The sequence below is a fragment of the Temnothorax americanus genome, unplaced genomic scaffold (genome assembly GCF_048541705.1).
Source record: "Temnothorax americanus isolate GAGA-0224 unplaced genomic scaffold, ASM4854170v1 Scaffold36, whole genome shotgun sequence".
NCBI lineage: Eukaryota > Metazoa > Arthropoda > Insecta > Hymenoptera > Formicidae > Temnothorax > Temnothorax americanus.
Window position 1 is genome coordinate 966,017 of NW_027509505.1, and position 27,440 is coordinate 993,456.

General features: G+C 45.1%; 1 protein-coding gene across 4 annotated transcripts in view; it reads left to right on the forward strand.

Moving 5' to 3' along the window:
* The window catches only part of LOC143901752 (uncharacterized), a 169,548-nt gene that overhangs the window by 106,186 nt on the left and 35,922 nt on the right, over positions 1-27,440 (forward strand). For 2 of the 4 annotated variants that reach the window (XM_077414275.1, XM_077414276.1), the window contains one exon: positions 15,684-15,922. The exons of the other annotated variants lie outside the window; for them this stretch is intronic. In XM_077414275.1, the coding sequence (XP_077270401.1) occupies positions 15,796-15,922 (127 nt within the window). In that variant the 5' untranslated portion in view covers positions 15,684-15,795. The remainder of the gene's footprint in view (positions 1-15,683; positions 15,923-27,440) is intronic. 4 annotated transcript variants of the gene reach the window in all.

The following is a 27,440-nucleotide window of genomic DNA, read 5'->3' on the forward strand; positions in this document are numbered from 1 at the left end:
TACGGGGATGGCCAGAGGGCAGCTAACGTTTATAATATTAACGCTAATGGACTACCTTATACCTTATATACCGACCGACCCCTCGCAAGCCCTCCTCCTTCTCCCTCTCCTCCTCCTCCCTCTCCTCTACGTCTCCAGCACCCTCCTCAGTCCTCGGCGAAGTACAGGATAATATTCATGGATGTATTCAAGCTAATGCACCAAGGCGTCCGCCGTAGTAATAACCAAGTTAAGCCCGAAAGTAATGTTGCAGATTTTTAATTATCGTATTATTATATAAAAAGTTGTGCGGCCGCGCGGAAACGTCGATTTTTAATAACGATGTATACGCCTTGAGTAGCAAAAACAAATTCCAACTAACTTTAATGCCAGGCGGTCGGCTAAGTTTATTTCGTCTTATTTCGCCGATGAATGCTCTTGCGATCCGTCTCAAACATATTACGCGTATAGTCAGGGTGATTCGTGTTTCGATACCGAACATCTTGGAATATTTGATTGGTCTCCACGCATCCATTAAACATACGGGATATGCGACACTGATGCCCCTCATTGTTTTTTTGTCTTTTTTTTGTATATATGTGATACACTTGATTCTCACAATTCTACAGCAAACCGCGTAAAAACTTGTCAATTCCATATGGCGCGGGGTCGTGCGGCCCACCTGTCGCGAATCTCAATCTACTCACCCCATAGAGCACTCTGGGATAATGTATGGTAACGGAACGCCTAAGTAAAAGCCGTTTCACGTATGTGAGTTTGTATCGGTTGGTGGTGTACGTACGTGCGTATGTGTGAAGTGTATGAACACGCCACGACGTGTGCGAATCTCTGCGTGTATGCACGCGCGTGCGCTTGACAGTTCGCGATACTCATTCCGCTTGTCATCTATCGTTAATTTCTAACATTAATGGTGCGACACTTTTTTTAATTTTATTTTATATATAACGGTATTAACAAAACGAAAAAAAATATGGGGACACTATGTACTCATGCAGTAATACCGATAAACTTCCTGACATTGTTTATGTTTTCTTATTTTATCAGTAACAAAACACACGCGCTCTTAAAAATGTTTATTGTTTAAACTTTCTCTCTCTCTCTCTCTCTCTCTCTCACACACACACACACACACTCACACACACACACTCACTCTCTCTCTCTCTCTCTCTCTCTCTCTTTCTCTCTCTCGAATATAATTTCTAATGTTTATTATTTGAATAAGTCTTATCGTCTTTTTTAATGCGAATAAGATAATAGCACAAGTAAAAATGAAGTGAGCGACGATTTTGTTGGCTGTCACAAATGAAATAACGACATTTACATAATCGACCGCATGCTTACACTATTAATTTGATTACGGTGTGTTTCCGTTCTTATTTAAAACATGACGCGAGATAGATATTGGACAATTTAGACAGTAAAACGGTTGCGAATTCCTAACTGCGAGATAAATTTATCAGAGAGTTTCTAAGTATATTAGGAATACATTGCCTTTGCTGAATTATTCTAGTGCTTTCAAGAAATTGCAGGATGCATTAGCTTACATTACGGCAGTTCCATTACATTATGAATATTACTCTGTATATTGATGAAGAGAGGGGCGGAAATATAGGGTTCTCTTGATATATATGTATATAATATATACATATCATATGACTTGTGTGACGCATTTTATTATTTCTAACATTCTGATGCATCAATATATTGCCACCAACCAGTTGATTAATGGAACGCATCTTTCAATCGCTACGATTATGTTAACGATAACAACAATAATGTACATATTTATCAATATTATGGATATTCAAGGTAATTTGATGAACGAGGACGACAGGATGTAATTGAATATTTTAAAATTTTATAACGGTGCGGAACGTTTTAAATGATATGTAAATTTCTTGTCGGTCGAAATGGCGGAATATAGAAACGTATCAGGAACATTGAGATTACCTGAACTTATGAGATGTTAAATTCTCTCTCTCTTTTTCTCTCCCCCGTCTTTCGTAAAGAAACTGCATATTCTTAATTCCTTCTCACCCCCGCTCTCTTTTTGTACTATGACCCACGGTTAAAACCATCCCAGCGCGGAATTAACAAAATCCTCTCGAATCGGAGTGCCCGGAGCCCTGTGAACCCTTAGAACTCCATTAGCGCGCATAATAATAAACAGTGATCGCACGAGTGTGCGTGAAATTAGCATTTCTTTTCCGCTCGTTTCTTTCTCTGTTTTCTTTATGATTGGCGCACAATCTTTGATACTTTAACTATAAATGAGGTATTACTCTAATTATGTTGGAATATAACCCAAACTAGGAAATTATTAATATTTTTGAGCAATCAGATATTATGAGGAATCTAAAAATATCTGCGCACGTAAGGATGGATAATGATTCGATGGAGTTCAATGGGATTTGATGAAGTAAACGACTCTTATGGCCGAGTTCACCAACCTTTCTCAAATTCTCGTTAACGAGTGTTAAATTGACGATCGATTTTTCATGGCTCGTTAAAAGTGGAAGTAATTTAACTGTCATCAGTGCTAATCCACGTTGCCGATACCAAAAGTAAATCAAGTGTATTTAGGAGATTGTCAATAATTTGATGTTGTCTGTTTGAAGATTGAATCGGTCATTAGCGTTGTATGGTCTCTGTAAATAGACAAAAAGTGACGTATTTTTTTATACGTTCGCGTTGGCACTCGAAATATCTCGGCATCGCAATTTATATAATAAAGAAATACGTGCGCTGCACGTCACGCATTTATGCGCACTTATGCGTTACGAAGAATAGCGACTATCTGATGGGTACTACTGAAAGTGTGGACACGTTACGGTCGGTTCGAAATAGCGACGTATGCGTGCGTATAATTGTAGGAGATCTCGCTAACGTAACTCTCACGATTTTCCACGACCAGAACCGAGATGGAACGACGTGAAAAGAGGGGCAGCGGGTGGGAGGTAGGGATGAGAGGGAGGCCAGGAGAGCGCAGGCAGCAGCCCCGGCTAATTAAAACCGCGGATGGTAATTAATTAAGCAGACGTCAGAGGAGATCTTAGAATTCTACGCAGCCAGAGATTCCCGCGTGTCGTGGAATGTGACGATGACGGCGAGTCGAACGGTATCGCATTCTTGCACAGCTATCGATCTTTCCGGTTGATGTACGAACGAAAAGAAACGTATACAGATACGCTAATTATACTAGATACATTTTAGAAAAGCATAATAATTCTGCGGGAAATTATTAGAAAGCTGTTATATTAATTAGGTTTCCTGTTCTCATATCTCGACGATAAATTACAGAATGCCTGTAAAAGCACTAGACACATTAGCCGAATCCAATTAATCGTTTAGATAGATTTGTTATTAAATGGTCGAATGTATACAGCCTTTCACTTCGACTTGAAAATCGATCGGGCACAATCGTTTATCGCGTTCAAATCTAACGTTATATGCCAATGGATACTAATTTCTAAATTAGTTCAATCTAATGCAAGCCTTTCACTTTTGATCTTTGACCTTTACTTCGCGCTGGCGCGCGAACAATAATTCTCTTCATCGAGATTAGGAGTATAACGACCTGCCATTCACGAAAGTATGTCTGTTCGTCGTTTTAAGAATTTGTTATTTTGAAAAATTGCGCTCTTAGGTACGGGCAGGTCCTTCGTAAAGTCTTGTAAGGACAATCTCGTAAGGAGAAGATTTTCTACAACCTGCGCACACGTATATCGGTCTAATCGAATTTGATATAATTAAAGTCTCCCGGCGGTGTGTTACTCCCTCTCCACCGTCACCATTCTCTCTCCCCTTCCCCCTTTCCCCAAAATAATTACGGACTCAGGTGTTCCATTGCATTCGTGTCTGCGTTACACCTGTATCCGCTCGTACTTATTTGTACAAATATACTCGTTCGTATCGAAGAGAAGGAAGATACTGTCGGGCGAAGGAGAGCTGAGAAGAGCAAGGAGAGAACGAGAAGAACTTGTGGTAGGTTGAAGGTAAAGTAGGTTTACTCGCAGGAGGAAGCAGAAACGGCGGCAGTAAGATAATACGAAAGCTCTTAAAGGAGGCAAAAAGCGAATTGCCGTAAATCTCGGTGCAGGTTGGCGGATGGTACGGATGGAAGGGGGTAGGGAGAAGCCGGAGAGGGTGTAAGGGTCATTTGGGCCACGGGCCCCGATTCTTTCCGGCTGTAAACGACTACGCTTCGCCGGGTCGGGACCCGTCCCAAACTCTCGTAAAAACCTCACCTCGTCCTCCCGCTAATCGACAACAAACACATTGTCTTTGTACAGTTGCGTGTCCGCCTATCCGCGTACCTCCACCCTCTCTCTCTTTCTCTCTCTCTCTTTCTCTCTCTTACCATCGTGGCTGGCTTCCCCTTCCATTGAATCTTCGTGGATCCGCGATGGGCCTTTCATGCTTGCACGTGAATTACTATGTCGAGCATTGTGACGCTCTGTTCAAACTTTTGCAGAAACAACTATTACTATTGTCTGCATAGAGTAGACGTAGGTGGAAGTTTCTATAAGCGATCCTCTATAGATTAATTAAATATTTCTTAGGCTGACGAACTCTTTCGCGAATTGCCAGATCGTAAAAGTCCCCTTCTGCCGTCTCTCCCCCACATATGCACCGCGCGATCGCATCGTCGGGAATTGCTGTTTCATTGGAATCGACGATATTACGAAATCGTCGGGCGTTGTTTTAAGGAGCAATAAAATGGCACAGTTAGGGTAGCCCGCGAAATTAATATCGGCGCTATGCTTCATTCCAAGACGTTAACTCGCCGCGTTTCTTTACGAGCGGAGGGCATACAAACGTACTTCGGAATCTTCAGGAACTGTCGAAATATAAGGGAATTACTTCAAAAAATGAAACGATCGATAGTCTAAACTGGAATGCTATCACGCTTCTTAATTCCATCTGCAGTCATCGATCAAACGTCCAAAAGTGACAGAGACAAAGCGTTTCAAAGTCACATCGAAAATTTTGACGCTATTATATTATCGTATATCATCGTAGACGAGAAATGCAACCTCGGTGAATTTACACGAGGTTCTGCTTATTAATATATTATTTTTCTTGAGATCGCCGATGTCACCATCCCGCAACGTTGGAAAGTGTAACTCTGATTATTATTAATAAAAAAAATGTGAGGTTGTGCACCGTTCTCAAAGGGACCTGGTAATGATGACCAAGAATCGCCCTCGGGCTCTTTCCATCTTCCAATTCCGCGGCAATAATACGTTACGCGGAAGGTTCAAGAATTCTGCTGCACCCGGTCGACGACAATAAAGTAGAGTATTTTGTATCTCGTAATAAACCTTCAAGTGGCATAATGAACACCCTCGAGTCCACAAGTACCGAAACGTTCTAGAAGTGCGTCAGAACCAATCGACGTAGCGACTAGCGGAACTCTGAAAATTACGACTGCTTTGTCGTCGCAAGAACGTCGTGAGAAATTTGTAACCAGAATTCTTGGAAATTTATTGCGAATATTTACAACTACTAATTCGTTTAATTAGCTCGGCCGCGAGTCTGTCTAAATAAAGATCCATAATCCCAGGCATCTTGCCCTACATCGAGATATGAAATAATGCTCCTATTTCCACCATATATTTTGTATAAAAATAAATTTACAGAGCTTGATATTTAGGATAGCTTACAATGTTGCAATCTATTTTTTCGGGAATATCAAATGTCTTAAGATTATTGCCCTGGTCTCGCACGAAAAAACACGGTCATTCCCTTAGGGCGCGCCCGAGGCGAGCGAGGATCGATGTGGGGATGTAATGATAAGTTCTGCAGGCCGGTAATCACCGACGAGAGAGGGACAGCGCCGGGAAAGACACTGAAAATAATCTAATTATTGGCGAGGACGATTATAGTGATTAGGCGCGTCGCGGCGGCCCTCTTCCCTGTTTACCACGCACGGCCCACCTATTATAAGTGTATCCTAGGAGGGCGCACAAATGAAAAGGCGTGCGCGCGAGCGCGCGCGCGTGAACGCGAGCTCTCCTTTCTTCGGACGAAGGAAACAGGCGGCAGAGAAGAGGAACAACAACGAAGGACCATGGCACGCAATTACTGAGGAATGCAGACGAAGGAAGAAAGCGACTTTCTTCCATGTATTGGCCCGCCATGTTCGCTGAATTCGTTTGACGCAATCCTTGCTCTTGAAAATTTCAAATCGGAACAATTCGAGCGCCAAGTTGTCCTTCTGACTCTTTTTAGATCTCCGTCGGAATACTCGCGGAAGTTGAACTCGGTTTCTTAGCTCGTTAAGGATTTTTAAGTTCATTACTCTTTGCGTTCTTAAATAAGGAGATTCATGGACTGATAAACCCTTCGTTTTTACGGTCTTGGAACTTGGATTCATGAACCTCGAGTAGCACTCGAGAAAAGTTATTGTAACGAGATAAATAGTACGACTATACTTCTGTGCATGCAGATGCGTTTATAGACAATTCTCAAAGTTAAAGAAAATAATACAATAGGATAAAAAAGCTGCAATGATTAGGCGATACAATGTCTTGCACTTCGCCGAAGAATATCGGGCGTTATAGTCGGCTCGAGATTCACGTGGCGCAAAGTAACAAGCTGCCAACGTTGGATATTTATGGGGGCCGTCAAGGGTCAAACCCAGTTTCGCCCAATACGCACAGTTGCCATTCCACATCTTCGCCGCGAGAGAGAAAAAGAGAGAGAGAGAGAGAGAGAGAGAAAGCGCGCAAAAAAGAGGAAAAAGAGGGAATAACAGTTTTATATTTTATATTTAATGCCTTATATACGCCGACGATACAGTTCTGTCCCTGCGGAAACGAGCGAATAGAATTTTCTCCACAAACTTTTCTCGAAATCGATCTCATCGAATCACGAATAGTCTCAGACAATCCAGCGAGAGATATCATATTTTAATGCAATCTAGGACGCGACAATCTAGATCATACACGTACGTATTGTCGCTTCTGACATACGTGTAAGTTTTACGGGTCATTACTTAAAGTATATCTCAGCGAGATAATATTGCCGTTCTGGGTTCTGGGGTTTGTAGTTTCCCCTTGTCCCTTCCCTATGTGCACAGCCACCACGGGAACATGCGAGTGCGCCGCAGTGCGCAATAAAATTAGCGTCTATCGGTCAAGGTAAGTGCGGCGCGCATTAGACAAGGCGGTCGAGCAGGCGGAGATCAGGAAACGTCGGAACAGAGGGAGGCGGGCGTGGTGGAAGCAGTGGAAGCCTAATTGGCCGAAATTAGCAAGTTTAGTCATTAGCGGAGTTTCCGGTGGCGGTGGCGGCGGCGGCGGCGGCGGCGTTGGATTCACTTGACTCCACTTCCTGGGGAAGGAAAGACGGAAGGAAGGTGTGTACAGTCGCTCAACCTACACGATACTATGGGTAACGTTGTCGGGGTGTCGTTTCTCGTGTAGCTTTTCAAGGCTCGAATAATAGAGTATTTGCTGGATCCGGACGTAAAAATGATTAGAGTCGTACTGACAATAGTAAAGCGTCATCCAAGTATCGTCGGCGCCGTCGCCGAAACGATTCGTCTCGGTTCTGTCGTGGCCGAGCATCGCGGACATTCACGATCTCCTGTCGTGACCTGCATTACGTCGCATCGTTTGCACTGCGGTCGCGTTGCTTTATCGGCGCGGCGCGGCGCGCGTGAGGCTTATCGCGATCGCAGGGCGGCAAGAGCGAAAAGTTGCTCGCCGAGAGAGGATCGATGACCCACTCGAGGCGGTCCCGCTTCGGTTATACGCTTTAAATACGTCGGTGTCAAGGCGTTGATATCGCGCCGATGGCAAGGTGCAGACCACAGAATTCCGATGAAAACAGTTATTTGCGGTCTCACGGTGCGAGACGCTCCGCGATGCTCACAAGCGCCTGACACACTCAGCGCGGGACTGTTAACGATCCTATAGTACCGTACACAATACCTCGCTTCGATATCACGGTATTTTCTACGCCACCTCCGACAACCCTAAGTTTACTGAAACATTGTCTCTGACTGAACGAATACGATATTTTGCAAGTTCAGAGAACGCTCTTGGCATAGGTACTTTGTTCAGTGCACTAGTGCAGCAATAACGTGAAAAGTATTATGTATGATTGCGTATCACGACCAACACAAAAACACGTCCTCGAAAACGTCGAGATGAATCGTTATTGTTATCTAGAAAAACATCTAGCACTCTCGCGTTATCAATTGTCCTCATGTGTCAAGCAAATTCTGGAAGACGAGATAATACCTACAGGCGGAACAGGCAACTTGAGAAGTAGTATAGGAGAGAAGTAGAGGGAAAAGAAGACTAAAAGGAAAAAGAAAGAGGAAAAGGAGGAGAAGGAGGAGGGAAAAGCGCTCGTCCGCAGAGCCACGAGGCAATTACAAAATTGCAAAAATTAACCATAAAACCCGACCGGCATACCGGCGCTACCATAAAGCTAGCCGGACGACCGGCCGATCGGCGCATATTTTTGGCGTTTACGACCAATCACGTGGCCACGCGGAGAACGTTGAGCGGTATACGCGTTTCCCTCCTCTCGCGCGAGTACGGCCCGCGCGGGTGGATTCTCCCCGCGGAAAGAAAATTGCACGGCGATTTTGCACCGCCATTCGAAATGCCGCTGTAAAACGTCTGCCCTTCTCCCATCTCTCTCTCTCTCTCTCTCTCTCTCTCTCTCTCTCTCTCTCTCTCTCTCTCTCTGCCCTTCCCCTCCTCTCCCCTCGTCACTCGCACCGTTCGCATCTCCCTATAAGCATTTCTTCCCATCATTCCTCTTGCTTCCCCGGCAACCCTTTTGCTCTGCGCGAGTATGAATCCGTCAGACGAAACGACGAGGGAATTCGCATTAAATCATATTTTCTACTAGTCCAGTCAAATTAGACAAAAAAAGGCTTTGGCTCGGAAGTGAAGCGGTATCAATGAAACCTTTTTAGGGTTGTTGGGGGGATGTAGAAGAGCTTATTTCTGAGTTGTCGGGTTAATCGGACCGATCGGTTTTTAAAGGAGAGAGGGGGAATTAAAAATTTTTTTTTTTTTTTGCAATAACTCGGCGAGTTTTGACCGTACATGATTTACTAACCCCTCATTTTGTAGCTTTTTTAAAGCCTTACAATTCATTTCCCGAAGACCCTAACTTAAAATAAATATTTGTCGAGTTCTAGCCGGTAAAAGTGGGAAAAAATGTATTTTGTCGCGGTTTTTTGAGTTTAAATTCTATTTAATATTATGAAATGATACATTTATTGTGAAATAAAAGACATGAAAGAGAATAAAAAAAGCTATCAATAAAACGAGATAAACGCAAAAAACCGCGACAAAATACATTTTTTCCCACTTTCACCGGCTAGAACTCGACAAATATTGATTTTAAGTTAGGGTCTTCAGGAAATGAATTGTAGGGCTTTAAAAAAGCTACAAAATGAGGGGTTAGTAAATCATGTACGGTCAAAATTCGCCGAGTTATTGCAAAAAAACAAAATTTTTCATACCCCCTCCCCCCCTTAAAAACCCATCGGTCCGATTAACCCGACAACTCAGAAATAAGCTCTTCTACATCCCCCTAACAACCCTAAAAAGGTTTCATTGATACCGCTTCACTTCCGAGCTCAAATGTCTAATTTGACTGGACTATACGTTGTTTCACGATCAAACGTCTTAAATATCCTAAGATAGCGGGCGTTGAAAGATTATCCAAAGACAAAGGAATTTTACATCCGGTCTTGCCGGATTTATCTGAGATTGTTCGACAATAAAATATACCGTCTCTAATCGTCGTACCGTTTTATTCCGTATACAGGGAATTAATAACGCTCGCTCGCGCGCGCCTCGCCCAATTAAGCAGCCCGATTTTTCGATAATCTGCGGCCACGTGTTGCGCCGCGATAATTATTTCTACCACCGCGGCAATATTGCGCTCGCGCGCCGCAATTATTTATCGCCGTTTCATACAACGCTCGTTCATGAGACTGACGATATGCGCGTAAATAGACCTGCACATTGTTTACAGCAAAATAGCTATTTTTTAAGGAATCGTCGTGATAATTCAAGCTGAATTGCGCCGGATATTTCCAAGCGCAGCAAAAATGGTAAAAAGAGAAAGAGAGAGAGAAAGAGAGAGAAATAAGAAAGATAGTGATTTTGCAAATTAAGAGACGAACGCAGCCGCTGGCGCGATATTCCTGACGAGCGCATTAATTCCGTTTGAAATTCGGATGAATGCATTAATTCCCTCCTGACCCCGTTGTACAAAATGCGTACCCTACGAATCAACAATGCCAGCCGGGTAAGCCAGCATACGTTATATTCTCACGCATCCACGTACACCACGCGCGCACGCATGGTATACACGCACACATACTCGGCCGCGTGCGCGGGCACGCCCGTTGGGCATCAGCTGCTCTGTACGAGGGCCCTTAATTATTCTATTAAACAGGCCGCGGTCTTATTGTAATGCGTACGCGTTTGCGCGCGCGTGTACGTGCGTGCGCTTACGTGTGCGTGTGTATACGAGGTCTGAATGGAACCATAAATTTATTGTGTCGAAGAGGAGATTGCCGGGGCCGAAGAAAGCTGTTTGGCGCAATTGAATGCGAGTTGCGGTATTGTGCGCCCGAATCGAACCCCGCTAGATCAATTCGTCCGGATGCTCTTTTTTCATTCCGCGCGTGTATCGCGCCGCGTCGATCGATCGGCCTTCGCGACGTCGCCGTCGCCGAGGAGGACACCGTTGGCTTATTAATTCTCTCCGTAACGTGTATATTGGGATGTCCGACTGAGATCTCGACGGACAATGATATCCTAATTTTTATTCAGATATTCGTAGGACGTACGTCTTAAAGGACGAAAATTCTATAGTTTATTTTAACTAATTTGCCATTATTATACAAGTTTCTTTATAGAATTAAATCCAAAATCGGAGGACAATTACAACAGCGCGCATTTCCCATCGGAAAACTTTATAATAACGGCCGGTCGCGCGGAATCTCTCAAAAATTCGTTCAATCCAATCTCGGATCTATGGCCGAGCTTCGAAGGCTCGCGCTTGTCCGTCGTGGAAAAAAAATAGAACGCGAGACAATTTGCACGGACGGTGGGTATTTTGGAAAATCCGGTCGAGATCCACCCGGTATATCCACTTCTCCCGATTTGCCCGTAAAGTAATGATTTCAATTTCGCGAGATCGCTGCCACCAGCTACCGAGGGTGTCACGCCACCGCCCTCCTCTCCACCGCTCACGCTCGAAGATTCGGATTAAGCGACTAAGGAAATTCAATATCAGTAGCTGAGATGGGCACATAAAATTACTGACTGCCACTTCGCCTTAATTTGCGTAGTAAAGTTGCCCCGCTTCGGCGAGCAACCCATCCCCTCCTCGTTTCGCCTCCCTTGTCTCTCACCCTTCCGCCTCTGCCGTGACTCGCGCTTTCGTGTAAAACTAAGGGATTATGATTCGGTTATTGGCTCCCGGCGCATTTTAGTGCGTAATTGGATGAAATTTGCAGCACCACTGCGATGTCGCCTCGCTGTTTCTTCTTTCCTCCCTCCGTCCGTCCCTCCCTCCCTCCCTCCCTCCCTCCCTCTCTCTCTCTCTCTCTCTCTCTCTCTCTCTCTCTCTCTCTCTCTCTCTCTCTCTCTCTCTCTCTCTCTCTCTCTCTCTCTCCTTTTCCAACTCTGCCTCCCTAACGATATGAAATACGAGCACCATATTGCGAATCGCGAGAGGCAGGCTCGTTTCTTAGCCTCGACGACGTTCATTCTGGTAGTTTCGCTGTTGTAAGTTGGAATTTATTAATCAAAGAGGTGGCCAGAGAAAGAGAGAGAGAAAGAAAGACGGGAAACAGGAAGACGGAAGAACGTGACGTATGGCTGAATAAATGGGTCCTAGAATATTATATAACAGCGGGAGAAATTGCAATTAGAAATTATCATCCTTTTTCGTCTCGTTAAATCGCTATTAAAAAGCACAATGGTTATTATTATCAATGACTAGGCATAACGGGTCGAGTGAAGCGGAACTCTCGCAAAGGCATTCCAAAGAAATCGAGTCGCGTAAGTAGCCTAATCGATCGGAGCGCCTTGGGACGACAAGCGACCCTTCTGCGTCCCAGGACACGATCTTCAGCCCTGTAGAATCCACCGAGCAAATTTATGGCGAGGCACTCGGCGTGTGAAACACGACAGCATAAACGTAGCCGCGTATGAAATTGCGGCGATTGAAACCGTACTCGCGGGGGTGATGCGAGGGACGCGCAGTCTGAATTACAACGACCCTATCTACGTAAACACACCCTACCTACTCCCCCTCCTACCAGCGTTCCTTTTATCGACAGAAAGAATAGTATCAAACTAACCAACTTTATTTTAGTCGCTTTATTTTCCAAGACAAAAAATTCATTACGAGAAACTTGACACGATGACTCTCATTTAAACCTCTTCGAACTTTTGTGAGCGCATCCGGTACATAGACAGGTTTGAAAATTTATGAACCGTTCCGAGAAGGTCTGCGCGTACTCTCGTTCGAACTAGATAAGCGGGAAGTAGGTAAATACTGAAGATATATAGTAATCTTCGACGCGCTTTCGCGCCTGTCTTTAATAACTCGACCATCGTTTTAAAATTCTATTGGCAAACGTTTCAAATTTGTTCATTAAAAAATGCTTTGTTTAATATAAATATGCTCTTTAGAATATTACGCGAGTGATCTGCAAGATGTTGAGCGCATCTTCCCCTCGAAAGCCAGCGATAGTTGCCACAGGAAAATTAAATTGGCTTTTGGGGAAACAAGGGCGTGATAAATCCGAAAAAATATGTGTTTGACAGATATTGCTCGTCTCACCGTTCGTTTCTCTGTTTTCCAATAGCGGCAGCCTGTACACCGGCTCCCTCCTTCCCTCTCTACCATTTCCAGTTTCTTCGGATGAAAACCCGGCCTTTGTAAACCCTCATCTCTGTTTTCGGCCTCCACTGTACTTTCCTTTCTTCTCCCGCAGTTATAATTTAATTTATTATTTTGCGGAACGACACGTTTTCTTTTCATCTGCAACTATTACAACGTATGTTATACTTCTTAATGCTTTCAGGGAGTTTCACACCAGAAACTACATAGTAAAATCCTTTTTACATTCTTGCATTTCGTTATCTTTTATCTTTCTTACAATAAAATATGAAGGCAACTATCCTTCGTTTTCGTCGAATATGTGGTCTCTTTTTTAAATTCGAGCACAGAGCCAATATGTTTATATGCTCGAGGGCGAAATAAATATTCTTGTTCTACCTGTCTTTTTTTTCTCTTACTATCTCTGTATTTCTATCTCATTCACATTTCTCTATTTCTTCTCATCTCTCTCTTTCTCTCTTTCTCTCTTTCTATCTTCACGCGAAATTACCATACTTTGAGGTAACAGCTGTCGCAGCCACCGCCAGAATCTGATAAACTGATAGTAGCGACACACGCTGGCACACCGTCTCCCTTTTGAGTCCTCGAGTCAGCTTTGAAGGTATTAGATACCGTGATTGTGTGATTTTTATTCCGAAAACGTACAGCACGAGCAATATGCAATGGTGATTTCACCGATTAGCTTTACTCTCGTAACGTAGCGCGACATTTTTGCGAGGGTCTCTTCCCCTCTCGCTTTTCTCGAATAACAGTTCAATTCGGACGCAGCTGCCGCCGCTAATGCGCTATTTTCCGTTCCGCAAGTGTGCGCCGCTCCGGTGATGCAGTCTCGCGATGCACACATCGTTAGGAAGGGGGAGGGAGAGGGAGTGAGGCGAAATCCTTCCATCGCTTATACGTCACCTCGTCTCGGAGTCGAGTTCGCGTGCTTTCTGTGATAGTAACCCAATGATACCTACATCTACAAACGCGATATTGGAAACGAGATTTTTTTTTTTTATAATTCGACAGCGATGATTTGGCAAAAAATCAATCTTTCGACGATCTCGTTGGACTCGAATCCCGAAATTTGATTCGAGATTCCGAATCTGATCTTCGACATTTACGCGAAAGTTAGCCAACTTACATTCTAGTTCGCCGATGCGGGCATGGAGAGTGTTATTCGCGACGAGGGAAGATCGAGATCGCGAGACACACTGGGAAGTCCAGCAAATCGAAGCGATTAACGACCGTCACATTCGTCAAACTGTGACCAGCGTCAAGAGCCACTGGGTGATACGTGTAACGAGCTAATTAACTTAATTTATCGCCATTTGACGAAGATCCAATCGCAGATGCGCGCCACGTTAATTGTACGTCCATTAGCTGCCGATACGATCGTATATACCGTACCGTCCCCGTACTCTCTAACGATCGCTTTACAGCTCGTTTCGTCGATAGCTCCCATGTTCGTCGAAAACCGTCCCCGTCCTTCGCTTCTCTCAGTACCACCCTCTTCTCTCTTTTTCCCCACTGTCCCTCTTGCCTTTCTCTCTTACTCTTCTCCCCATCTTTCTTAGTTTTTTCTCTATATTTTTCCAAGCACTCGTTCTTTTTGTTACTTCCTTTTAGTTAAAATATTTATAATATACAATTATAGTAAACACAGTAAGTTAAGTTGAGACTAATGTTAACCAATCAGATAACGTCTAATTTCTAATTAGATGCAGCTCTATTTGTATAAAACAAAAAATTTCTGCTCGTTTACGAAAAATACTGACGCAATCAAACGTCAATAATCTTTAACCACAATTTTTCTAGTGTATATCTGCTCGCACGGGATGTCGTTTTGCATTAATCGAAAGCATTTATTAGTCAGTCCGTTCCTCGATTTATCGGTTCGAACCATTGCTCTATATTTGACTGTGTAATTATTAACGAGCTTTACTTATTAACGCAGAACTTTTCCAAGCGGATTTTCGGCGACTTAAACAAAACAGGGTCAATAAACACGGGACGAGTTGCGCGTTGCCTCGGGTATAACAATTTATTTATTCATTAACGGTTCATCAATTTTTACACTTCGATAAAAGGACCGTGTTTGAAAATAAAATTAATATTTGCACACCTATCCGTTCACAATCCTTTGTTCACTGCGACATACAGAGAAGACCACATTACAAAATTAAATAAAAATAGGCGTACTATTCGCGTTATTTATTTTAGTGTAGCAGTTATTTTAATGAATAAGATATAATCGGCAAGATGAGAACTAATGTAACGATAGTAATTCGTGAAATAGGCTGACAAAATGTTTTACACAACGTTTTACAACGAATTAACTTCTAATACAACCTATTCTTGAAAACTAATATCTGTACTGACCGTCCTGTCCGGATGTGTTTTCTTGCCTGAAAATGGGCCAAATCTCAGAACTGGTCAAAAACTGTGAATGTAACGGTCACAACCTATTGTTTATAATAGGACGATCTTTACCTGAAAGAAGCCGTCGAAAACGGTCGTCGTTAATTTCAGATGAACGGGTCTTTTTCCTGTTTTTCCTTAATTCGGCCGAAGGTATCCGACACCTTCGTATTTATGTCTTTTCGCAAGGGGACACTTACATGTGGACGGAAAGCGACTTATCGTGTCAATTAATTTTGGAACATTTAACATGTGCTTTTAACACACGTCCTCGAGACAACATGATCCGATGTGCATCTTGCAAACCATTTACTTAAAAAATTAAAGCTATTCTCGGATACGCTAATTCTCAGAATGTTCGAATTTTATGTTTTTAGCCAAACCGTTTCTCGAAAATTTGGGACGTCGTGTTTCTCTCTGATCGCGATACGCACGTGGTCCGAGAAAACGAGAGCTTCTCGTGGCTTCGCGGTCTCTAAGGGGACTTGGATGATAAGGGATGGCGAAGCGACGGGGAAAGGAGAGCAAGAGGCGCCGGGGAGACACCCGCAATTTCGTGATTGCTTTTCAGACGACACTTTGTACACTCATGGACAGCAGCAACCAACTCATTACGGTAATGACACGTGTGCATCAATTCGCATTAATATTCTAATGGACACGTGGGAGGGGGTGGCAGGATGGTGAGTCGGTATGAGTGGCACACAAACAGGCGCAGCGATGAGTCCCGCGTATTCGTGTGGCGCGGGGTCGCGACGGAAGATGCGCCAGAAAGAAAGCAACGAGACGGCGGGCGCGTAGAAGGATCGTATGCCGTCTCTGGTAAATAACGCCAATTAATTAACTCTTTGCGCCCCGGCTATAATTGGACCCTCGATTCGGCGGCCATCTTCGCACGGCGGGTTGCAACAAATTAGACATTCGAGACGTTAGCCACATGAATCCCCTTCAACCGTGAGTCACTACTCACTCGATAAAAATTAACGCACTCCGAAATCGTTCCCTCTCAAATCCGTTCAACGCGACCGCGTGCCGATTGTCCGCGCAGACGAAGGAAGGATCGCTGACCGACGTCCGCAACATCCTGCGTCGCCCTTCACGCGCGCAGCCGCGTCCCGCTGCCTTTAACGCAGCTCGTTAACTCGACATAATGATCATTCGATTATGGGCATCGCGTATAATTCAATAACGATCCGTGCGCGTAACGCCGCGACGTCATCGTCATGGCTGGCCGGCCCGGTCGGTCCGGACGGTCGGTATGCCGATGACACTCGTCCCGCGTAATCGGTCATTACGCTCGATGACGCGCGCGTTTTGCGCGGGCCCACCACGCGCTAACTTCGTTAACGTTCGAAACGAGATTCCCGCTGCGTTAGCGCCGTCACGACGACTCGCTCTCGCGAGTCCCCGCCTGAGTTGGCATCCTCCAGGATATTTCCCTGGCAACAATCTCTATCTGGAGAAATCACGAGCGGAAATTTAAGATTATATCATTTTGGGGAGATTACATCATTCTCCGCTCAATATACATGTCGTCGTGTTGAAAAAGTCAATCTTTCTATCTATGAGAAGCAGATTATGTTTGGTGCATTTTTTCTAAATATGGAATAAGAGGAAAAGGAAAAAGATATCTTATCAATGAAGGCGTGGCAGATTGTCGGTGTTGTCGTCAATATATCGTTTATCAGCGTGAGAGCGAAGAAGGGTTGGAAATATGTAGACAAGGATCAGGATAAGCCAATTTTCCAAGCAATTTCTTATCACCCACCGCTCCTTCTTGGTTCAACGGGCATAAATGATGCACAATTACGTTCGTTAGATTACTCCATGGAGGCAAGCTCAAAATAAACATGAACCAGACAAACTGTACTTTTAAATTCGTGTATGATTTGACAATCTAAAAATATACCGTTACTCCACGTGGCCGAAAATCTTTTAGAAATCGTATATGTGTGTGTGAGAACGTAAACGCCTGTAAGCGTCTAGAAACGGGGGAAAAAAATTTGGGTTGCGGGTGGTTAAGCGCTCGGTAATGCGATATCGCTATTAGAGGTCTTACGTTGATCCCACTTTCGGCCGACGAAAGTGAATCCTGAAGACCGCAAAGATTCCCCGTCATCATCGACACCTTAATAACTATCACTGCTTATAGACGCTCTTTCGTTTACTCGGGTGTGTCTTCATACACGCGCACACGCACACGAATGCAACGCGTACAAACACGCGTGCACGCACGTTGCTCTCGAAAGATATTCGCCAGTCATCGCCGGCAACGAGCCGAAAACGCGGCGGGCTTCTTGTTTGCCTATTTCCCCCCCGGTAAGTTTGCCTTTCCATTCTTCGTCCTTCCTTTCACTCGTCATCTATCACTAATTTCAATTAGTATAAAGACGAGCTAAGAGGTGAGTAAGCTGCGCTCTCACGTGTTTCGATCGTTCGGACCGCGTATCATTTCGTAGGCGGAATTGTCCTTTTATTTTCCGCTGTGTCTTCACCGAGATGTGTGGCGTATATCGCGGGAGATTACGTAAACTACGGCTGCTACAACACCTACGTACACGCTAACAATGAGATTATCCTGGGTTATCCCGTCGGAAGCTGTAACCAAGACACGACAAACCTATTTCGGGATCCTCGAAACCGCCCGAGTCCGCTACATATATAACTTTAAAAGCAGTATACATGCGTCCAAATTACGAAGCGGATACGTGATCTTTTTCGCGTGGAGGCACGTGTCTCCAAAGTACACGGATACTTCTCCAATATCATGCACGACCAATGCTCGGACGCGAGTTTATCTCATTAAACTTCGCGCGAGATCGCGATGAAAGCGGCGTGAAACGCTCGGCGCGCGCAGATTTCTCTCTCCTCGATAAATTTCCTCGGTTTCCTCCGATCTCGATCGTTCCTCCTTGGGAACTCAGGTGCATCGCGCGAATACACGGATTATCAGCGACTCGGGTTAAATTTATGGATTTTTATTGGAATTTCTTTCGGGCATGTTAACGGTCGTTGTTGTCATCATCGTTAATTCCGCGTTACAGTATTATGTATCAGCGATTGCCGACACTTTATAGGCGCGTTCTCATATACACGCAGGAACTCTCGAGAGGAACACGTGGACGTGGGAGAGCCGGACATGCCAGATGCGGCGCGCCCACGCGGTGAAAGTAGCGATAATTGATTCCGTGCTCTTAAGATATCTCACGAAGATCCTGCGACCGAGATTAACCGAGAGAGAATCGTCCAGGTATAGGTCCGCTTCCTCGACGGGTAAACGCTTGTTTATTCGACGACGGCGTAAATTAAAAAAATATATAAAATCCGTGTGTCGGAGGTGAGAGGAGGATTAACACGTCGTTTACGAATGGTGACCAATTGGATAAGTACCGTGGGTGGAATCGTGACATGCGACATGCGGTGAGACAGAGGAAGAAGGAAAGACACATAAATATTTCCAGGTATATCTGTTATTACTGTCGCCGATATTGTCATAACGATGGAAAAGGAATTCTGTATGTAATAGTAAATTCTGGTTTCATAGACCAAGTTTTTTCCCCATCGGGATTTGCTTTAAAACACGTGATAAAACGCGCTTTATACACTGCTGGCGATAGTACATAAACGTATGAAATATCGAGCTTCTAAAAATATTGCACCATCGAGAGTAACGGTCAGTGGTACGTTTAGGATATTGTGGATTCGAGCAGAAAGAGAAAGGGACAGAAGATGAGGCTATTTACGAGTGAAATAATATAACCAGTAGAAAGATTCATTCTCTCTCTCTCTCTCTCTCTCTCTCTCTCTCTCTCTCTCTCTCTCTCTCTCCTCCCTCTCTGATCCTATATTTCTATTGATTGCAATAAACTTGAACAAACTAATTAAGTCAATTCCAATTGCTCGATCGATTTATGGCCACGAAATATAAATATACAATAATGTTTAGCAATAATTAACAATAAGGAAATTGATTCCGCTATCAAGCACACGTCAGTCAATGCTTTTATTAAGACGCATTAGCCTGTTTGCTGCAGCACTCGGCGCCGCGTGTCCTACAGCGGAGAAATACGGTTACGGAGAAGGGTGTGGGATGGCGATGGCCCGCTATGAGATGCCGTAATGATACCATTCGCTGCGGCCCGCTGTTAGTATTTGACATTACGGCACGATAATGCAGCTGTACGTCCTCGTAGGCAAATGGATCTTGACGAGGAAGCAGCCAGCCTGTCATCTGATAAACGTATTGCGTATGGTCACTGTGCGTGACGAAACCGTGTGCTCCATTGTTATACGCGATAATTCATAAATAAATGATGAAAAAAGATTAGACGAGGCGCTTTCAGTGGTTCGTAAAAGATAATACGGAACTTGGGGAACTCGCGAATTTACGTTACAAATGTGCCCGTTACTCCGATCTCGAATACGATCTTTCGCGTCCCGCACGAGAATCGTCGTGGCGTCGCGTCGTGTCGGGTGAATGTGCTAGCTAGCGGAGAGCTGCTTTCGTTAAGAAGGGATGTGCGTGAGCGGTAGCGGGCAGGGCTGGTAGTGTATCCAAGGCCGATAATCCCTCCGGTGTTTTTCTTTTTCTCCTTCGTCCCCGACCCACTTACCCCGGCATCGTAGACCCCCAACCCTCTCTACCCGTTTTATCGGGTGTCGCCGCGGGTTATCGTCGTGGTTGCTGCCAGGAAGGATGAGATAGGAGGGGGAGAGGGGTGGTGCCAGAGGGGTGTGAGGCCGCTGCCACCTGTTGGCGGGACAACGTCTTAGCCCTCCTTGCTGCTCCTCGCAGACGTTCTTCTCCACCTTCTGTCCCCCCCCCTCCATCCCTTCCTTCGCTTTCCTCTGCAGATCGCGCTTCACTCCCTCGATTTCTCCTTTTTTTCTTCGTACAACTAGTCGCCGCGGGACGGGGGATGCGTTTTTCCACGCGAGCCGTGGGATGGATTTTAACCCTCCCGTTTAGAACACGGAGTCGAGCTTGGCGGAATTAATTCCGCTTGAGGCGCACGCGCGTGTTCCTGTCGCTTGAGAGAGGTATGCGAAATGTTTTCTAAAAGGATTTATAGTAAATGAGAAGTTGGATGCAACATTATTGAATACAACTGGAAATCCTGTAATAATTACATAATGTCTATTATGATTGACAGCGAGAAAAATATATAGCCTCTTTTTATAACAAATTTGTGATATTCTGTGTCCATTTAAAAGTACTCAACAATTTCGAGAAATGCATTCACGAAGAATCACGGTGTACGGATCGAAAGCTTCCTTAAATGCAACTCAGAAATCGAAAAACTTTTGAACAGAAGCGCGTACAAAGCCATCGGACTAAACAAACAATAAATTTCAACGAGCAGAGCGAGAGTTTTCGATTTCTCCACTTCGGAGGTCTCCTTTTAGTGGAGGACAAAGGGTCGTTTGTTGGGCCCAACCTTACAAAGGGCCCCATTGGTCCCGTGCACTCCAGCACGACAAGGGCTACGAGATTTCTTTCTCTCCGCCTTACTAAGCGTTTACGTATGGCATTCCTCAGTTTGTTGAATGTAATAATATAACCACATTTGTTTCATAAAAAATATTTCTGTGTATACTATTGCAAGATTATCGCGTTATCGTAAGAAGGTAAATTTTAAATTCATTATCGCGTTAACAAAAATACGACATAACTTTCAACGTCTTTCCGTCTAAATGAGAAATATGTATAGCGTTTCGTTTACACTGATTTCATATTGTGCGCAACTGCAGATTGAAGAAAGCACGGTCGGTCACGACTGAGCACCACTGATTTACACAGCGTTAATCGGCGCGACTCGCTCGAAGACTCCGTGACTTTCCCGGCACAGGTGGAAAGCGCTGTTTTCGGTAAATTTCAAAGCGATCATATATAAAAGCGCCGCTTTTCTTCGTTTACGTGCGCGGAATAGCGTTGCGGCGGCGACTCGCCAGGTCGAGTTCAAGGGTTTCGAGGTGAAAACGGGACTGTGATTCCAGGCAGAAACTGGATCGACGGGTTCCTGACTTGACGAAGCCCTCGACCTCTGACCTCCTCCTCGTGGAGCAGGTCGGCATAAGGCTGCCACGCTCTCGCTCTCGCTTGCTACACGAACTTGCAAGCGTGTGTATCGATCCTTTCAGCGGAGTTTACGTCGAAAACGTCGCAGGTTTTGGTGATTCTTGCGAATTTTATACTACAAGGATAAATTGTTTACGTATATATTATTTCTACGGATGGAACTATATATATTTCTTGAGATAAAATAACATTAAATGTTAATGAGTATTATAAATAATAAATTTAAACAATAAAAGAAATAAGGGGTCCAGGATAAAAATAACGCTACACAAAACATAACGGAACTTATATGTAACTTATATTACATCTGTCTCAATCAATACCACCCTCATAAACAAGACATTTGTTCCGCTTTTGCGAGCAAGTGTGCGAGACGCCGACTTCCTTCGCACAACGTTGATCCTCCTACTCTCACAGCAGTCGAAATTGAATACGGCACGTATTTACGCGAGAACGTAATTTCGATCCTGGTATCCCGTTCACGTTGCCTCCCTCATTTCGCCGAGAATTCATTATCCGCTTTACCTAATGTCTCTATTTTTATCTCATAGAGATTTATCTCGCGCTATCCTTGCCAGAGAGCCAAAATTTGGAGATTCCTAATGAAATCGTAAAAAAAACTCACGAGACACGATGACTGTTCAAGTGCGCGAACGATCTAGTTTCTAACTGTATACGTAAAGGGATATATCCATAACGCAACCGGATTTCCCGGAAGCTCCGGAGCATATCGGTAAGTTCCAGGTCCTCTTATTGTCCTCGACGCGCGATACAGGCGCTCCTGCAGGTACGGCTGGCCAGGAAAATTCGCAAGCTCTCCCTATTTCGACGGAGCGCATTGGTCCATGGCGGAGTGCTCGTCTCCCGCTCCCGCAAGAAGGACGGACAGATCCAAATTGAAATGTAATGTATCCCTCTCCCCAGCCCGTGCCCGTCCTCGTCCGCCGCCCTCTCGGCCCTCCACCCTCGGCCGCGCGACTCCCCTCGATCGAAGATGGCTCCACGAGGCCGCCGCGAGGGTGTGGCGGGGCGATTGCGGTGGGTGGGTAGCGCCGGTATAAGTGTAGGTGATTTACTGCTTCGAGCTTAATGGAGGCTGTTTACTGCTAATTAAAACGAAGCCTCGTCCATACTGCTCCGAAGCCCCCGTCGAAGACCGATTCCATGGTTTCGTGCATTCCGCGACCTACAGGGATTATAGACGACGACGGGGCGACGGGTGACACGCTCACGGGGGTGGCTTGCGTGGGATAATGGCGCGGCCGATATAAATACGCGACCTCAGGGGGAGAAGTAGACGGATAACGGATGGATATGTTTTATTAACCTTCGGGGTTGAATGACATTGTGCCCGCGGACGATACAGATATATGTGTAGAATAAATCGAAAGGCAATTATGATGTAGGATAGATTAATTCGGAAATAACGTTGATTTCGAAACGGAACTAAAGATTCAAATAGGTTCTGTTATTTTATACCGAATTGCAATGTAAAGATATATTGCTAATAAAGATATATCGCTATGCAGTATGCAGTTAATCATTAGAAATTTTAGTTGATTATTGCGTTAAATTCATAATAAGTAAAAAAAATTTCAATCTAAATATCGAATAGTGAGACTCGCGGAAAAGTCTAAGGGCGGAACGACTTTTCTTCGCGGTCCAAAGCAAGACCCTGGCTAGTTTGAGCGACGTAATTAGCCTGATCTCCCATAAAATCGCGGGTTACACCCTCCTTTAGTCGCGTAGGATGGAGAATGCGCGTCAGTCCTCCCCTCGGACGATAAACAATCGTTTGAGAAGCAAAGTTACTCCAATTAGCGGCGGGGGCTCCAAATAATACTCGCCTACCTCCCTCTCTCTCCTCCTCTCTCTCTCCTCCTCTCTCTGCCTGTCTTTGTATTTATAACGTAATCCCGAGCGGCTCTTCCAATAAGAGCAATCCTGCTTTCCTTTTCTTCGTTCCTCGCTTCTGCCTAATTAAACTGTACCGCGTTGCAGCGAGCGTGCATACTGCGTATCAATATCAATTATCTGGCGAGTGACACCAGGACCGATTAAAAGAACAGACAAAAGAGAGAGAGAGGAGAGTAGAGGAGAAGAAGCAGAGGCAAAGAGACAAAGAAGATATAATGGGAAAGGAGGCTGTTAGGCTTAACGAGCGGTTTTGGTGAGAGTTCGTTGATATCGCGCAATACTGAGTGAGCACAAACAATGAGAAAGTTACATCAGTTTATCACCATGCGTGGCATGTGGAAAATTTCCAGACTTACGATCTATTAAAGAGCACGGAAGTTTTCAAATTAACGCAAGACATTTATCAAAATTGTAAAAAAAACGTTGACTTTCGCGTCCGTTGCTTCAACGCAACGACTTTATCAACGCAAATTCTACTGTTACGTTGCAGTCTAGGGCGACTTTGACAGCTTAGCAAACAATCGCAACTGCAAAGTGGAGCCGAGATGCAACAGCGGTTCGAAAGAACGCGATAAATTGCCGGAAAGCTTCGTCCAATTCCCGGGACGAAACACTAAGCAGATGGATTATGTTAAAGAGGTTGAAAAGTGGGATAAACAAACAAAACGCGGAGGGTGGTGCAAAGAGAACCAGGCGAAGACGTCAATACAGAAGAACGCGCTCGAGCAGCAGCGAGGATCGAGCTTAAGAATGGTAGAACAACCAAGCAAGGAGGAGGACGAACGGGGAGGGGGAGAGCCGGCGAAATGGACGAGTCTTGTTGGGGGTTGAAAGGGGCGAGTGAGAGGGTAAATCTTAAATAAAGTGATATGGAGTACTTTCGTATAAAAGCTCCATTTCCAGTACTACTTTAGCGAATACCATCTACGCGCGCTCTTTCTCTTATGTAGAACTTTCGCAGGGATTTCGTTCTCGCGGTGAGAGTGACTGCCAGTTGTTCGCAGGACCTATCGTTTGCGATTTTCTTCAATTATCGATCCTCCTTCTCCGTAATATGCCGTAAGCGTTGTCCGTTCAATGTATATAAATTCAGGCATGAATGTTATTTTCGTTCTTACTTTCGCCTAACTTCTAAATTCTCGCGGCAAGCCGTGAAAGAACCACGAAAGAAACCACGGATATATAAATTCCCGATTTATCCGAATAAAATTACCTCGGCTGTGCGCGAACGAATAGCATCGCGACTCCCTATCACCCGGCGAACGTTAAGTGGCGTGAATTCGGCAGGGCCTCAATGGGACTCGAATAAATTTAATGGCAGGGCTCGGCGTTGCGGCTGGAGAGGCCCGAAGGCCCTCGCTAGGCGAGCAGGTGGTCGGCATGGTGGGGGAGGAACGACCAGATCGACCGGTTTACATGGCTGGAGATCCGAGAACGCCTTTTACTCCCCCCCCCCCCTCCTTGTCCGGGACGCCAAGTGTCGGTGGGGGCAGAGGGGGACGATCGTGTACACACGCGCGCGAGTGTGCGCCGATGTTCGCTCGCGCGCACCGAGGATGGAGGCAGCAAAGGGTAAAATGCGAGGATTTAAGAAATGGACGGTGATCTTAGCGTGTGGTCTTTATAGAATCCTTGAACCTAAGCACCTGCCTCGATATACGTATATGCATGCGTGCATGTGCGTACCGCATACGCGCACGCATGAGCGTGATACACGGACATAGATTGAATATTTCTATGAAAATCGTATTTATCGTGAACGATTTTATAAATCATATTCGATTGTTCCCTGATGTCGTCGCAGCAACGAGCGATTTGACGTTTTGCGCTCGTTATCTCTAAAAAAATGCTATTGCAAAAACTTTCTCTTCCTTCTTAAAGAAATTTTCGCGTATCAGTACACCAGCACTTTCCTCCTCCGGGCTCGAGTTTAATTTAATGTCCAAATAAGTCACGCGTGAAAAATGGCAGCGCGGCTTATTGTTAATTTCGATCCGACAATGGACGATCTCGTAGGAAGCCACGTCTAAAGGCCGTTACACAAAAGGAAGGAAAGGGAGACGGAGAGTGCGCGCGCGCGCGCGAGCGCGCGAGCGCGGGGGCCGGGATACTCTTAAAAGGTGTTGTTAAAACCACCCTGCGCCGTGTAAGACATTTCGCGTCGGCACCTTTAATTAAAGCCATAAATCAATGTCAATTAACCTGGTCACGGGCCGACGCGCAATTAATTATAATTAACAATTAATAATACAATAATTAGTCGCCAGGCAGAAAGTTTCGCGAGTCACTGCGCGCAGGACAGCGCGCAGCTTTCCGAAATATAATATAATAGCGATCTCTAATGAATTCGTCCTCGAGCCTGCCGCCTTTATTAAAACGCGCGTCTCGGATCTTAAGCCGGTTCCGAGACATTTTATTAAAAGCAACGGAGCATCCTGGCGGCCATCGTACCCAAACGCGAGGCGACCTTTGAACTCTTCGAGCGTTCCTCCTTCGTGCCGTAGCACGTACACGGCATATATCTGATTTAGCTTGCTTATTTCTCGTTAATTCTAACAAGGATGGATTAGACCCGTTAGATTCTACTCGTCGAAATCCATAGAATCAGTTGAAATTGAAGTTTTATAAAATAAAATAATATTCAACGACAAACATTTTCTAATTTTGTGTGTCCTCATTGTTCCCACGTAATTGCTATTACATTTCGCCGTTCTACCATTTTGTATTTTAGTCAATTCAGTCGTCATTTCCGGCTCCAATCAGCCATTAGTCAATCAATCCTTTTATCCTACGCTGCCGTAGCGGGATGAACGCCCCGTACAGGGGTACACAGAGGCAGACGAATCGCGTTATTTCCCGCACAATTTCGCCACCACCGGAAGGTGTCGGTAAATCAGCGGCTTAATGAATTCGCCTCTTTCCCCGCGTACAGTATTCGGGGAAGCTCACGGGATTTACTCTCCTGGTTATCTTTACGAGTCGCAGAGATACGCCTCTCTTGTCTCACTTGTCCTACAGCCGGGACGACGGCATTACGGAGGGGGGTGGGTGGTGGTTGCGGACCGGCGCGGCGCGGGCCAGGAAGTTGTCGCTAAATCTCCGCTGACATCTGACTGGCATGCTCCCGAGACGGGACGCGGGACGCGCTACCCGTTATGATTGTTAAGCCGTGCAACATACTTGTACACGCGCGTGCGGTAATGTGACGTCGATTTAACGCGAGGGTATCTGTGTCGCAAGAGAAATCGTATCGTATAATATTTCGGAAGTCGTTCGACGCCCTCGGAAGCAACGAGAATAATATTTTCCTTTTCAGCTCTCGGTGCAGACACATACACGCATAAACGTATCTGCCTCTATTATAATATTATGATAATATATGATGATGACTTGACTACGCGTTTCTCCCTCGGATAGCGGGAGTTAATGTTGCTTCTACCTGATCGAGGGGGATGCACGTTGCGCTACAACTAGACTTCATTAATATAAATTCTACATCTAACTGAAACAAGGCGCAGTGAAACATTTGGTTTTTATGACGTTTTTACGTCGCGCGCTTGCACCGGGAGGGTTAAACTTCGTCTTCGCCGACATTGTCGTCTTCCATCATACTGTAATGACACTTTTACACTTCGGATAATGTCGCTGCAAAGGCACTCACAATGTGACCGCGGAGAGCGCAAAAACGAGTGCGCGCGCGGGCGAGCGTACAGTCTGGTGGAAGAGGAGAAGGGGGATAGTAGCTATACGTGTGTATAGGTGCGTATAGAAAAACGGAGGAGCGGAGAAAGAAAAACAGTCGAAAAAGGAGCGGCGCGTTGGTGGAACAAAAAGGAACTAAACTCATTTCCGAGGCATTAACCAATTACTTTTTGCGAAAGGGTGTCGGTTACCTTCAACTTTCTACCCGTTTCCCTCCGCTCACCCCTTTCCCACTATCTCTTTGCTTCAGAGGCCGCTGCACCCCTGGCCCCCTCGTCACCCCCATCGTTCGTTAACCAACTCGTCGACCGGGCGAATTAATGAAGAAAAATATAAAGCAGTTGATACATAGGAACCACCATTACAAGGAGGTGGAAACATATTGGCAAAGAGAGCGAACGACAAAAATTTCAAATTCACCCCTCGGAGCACCGGT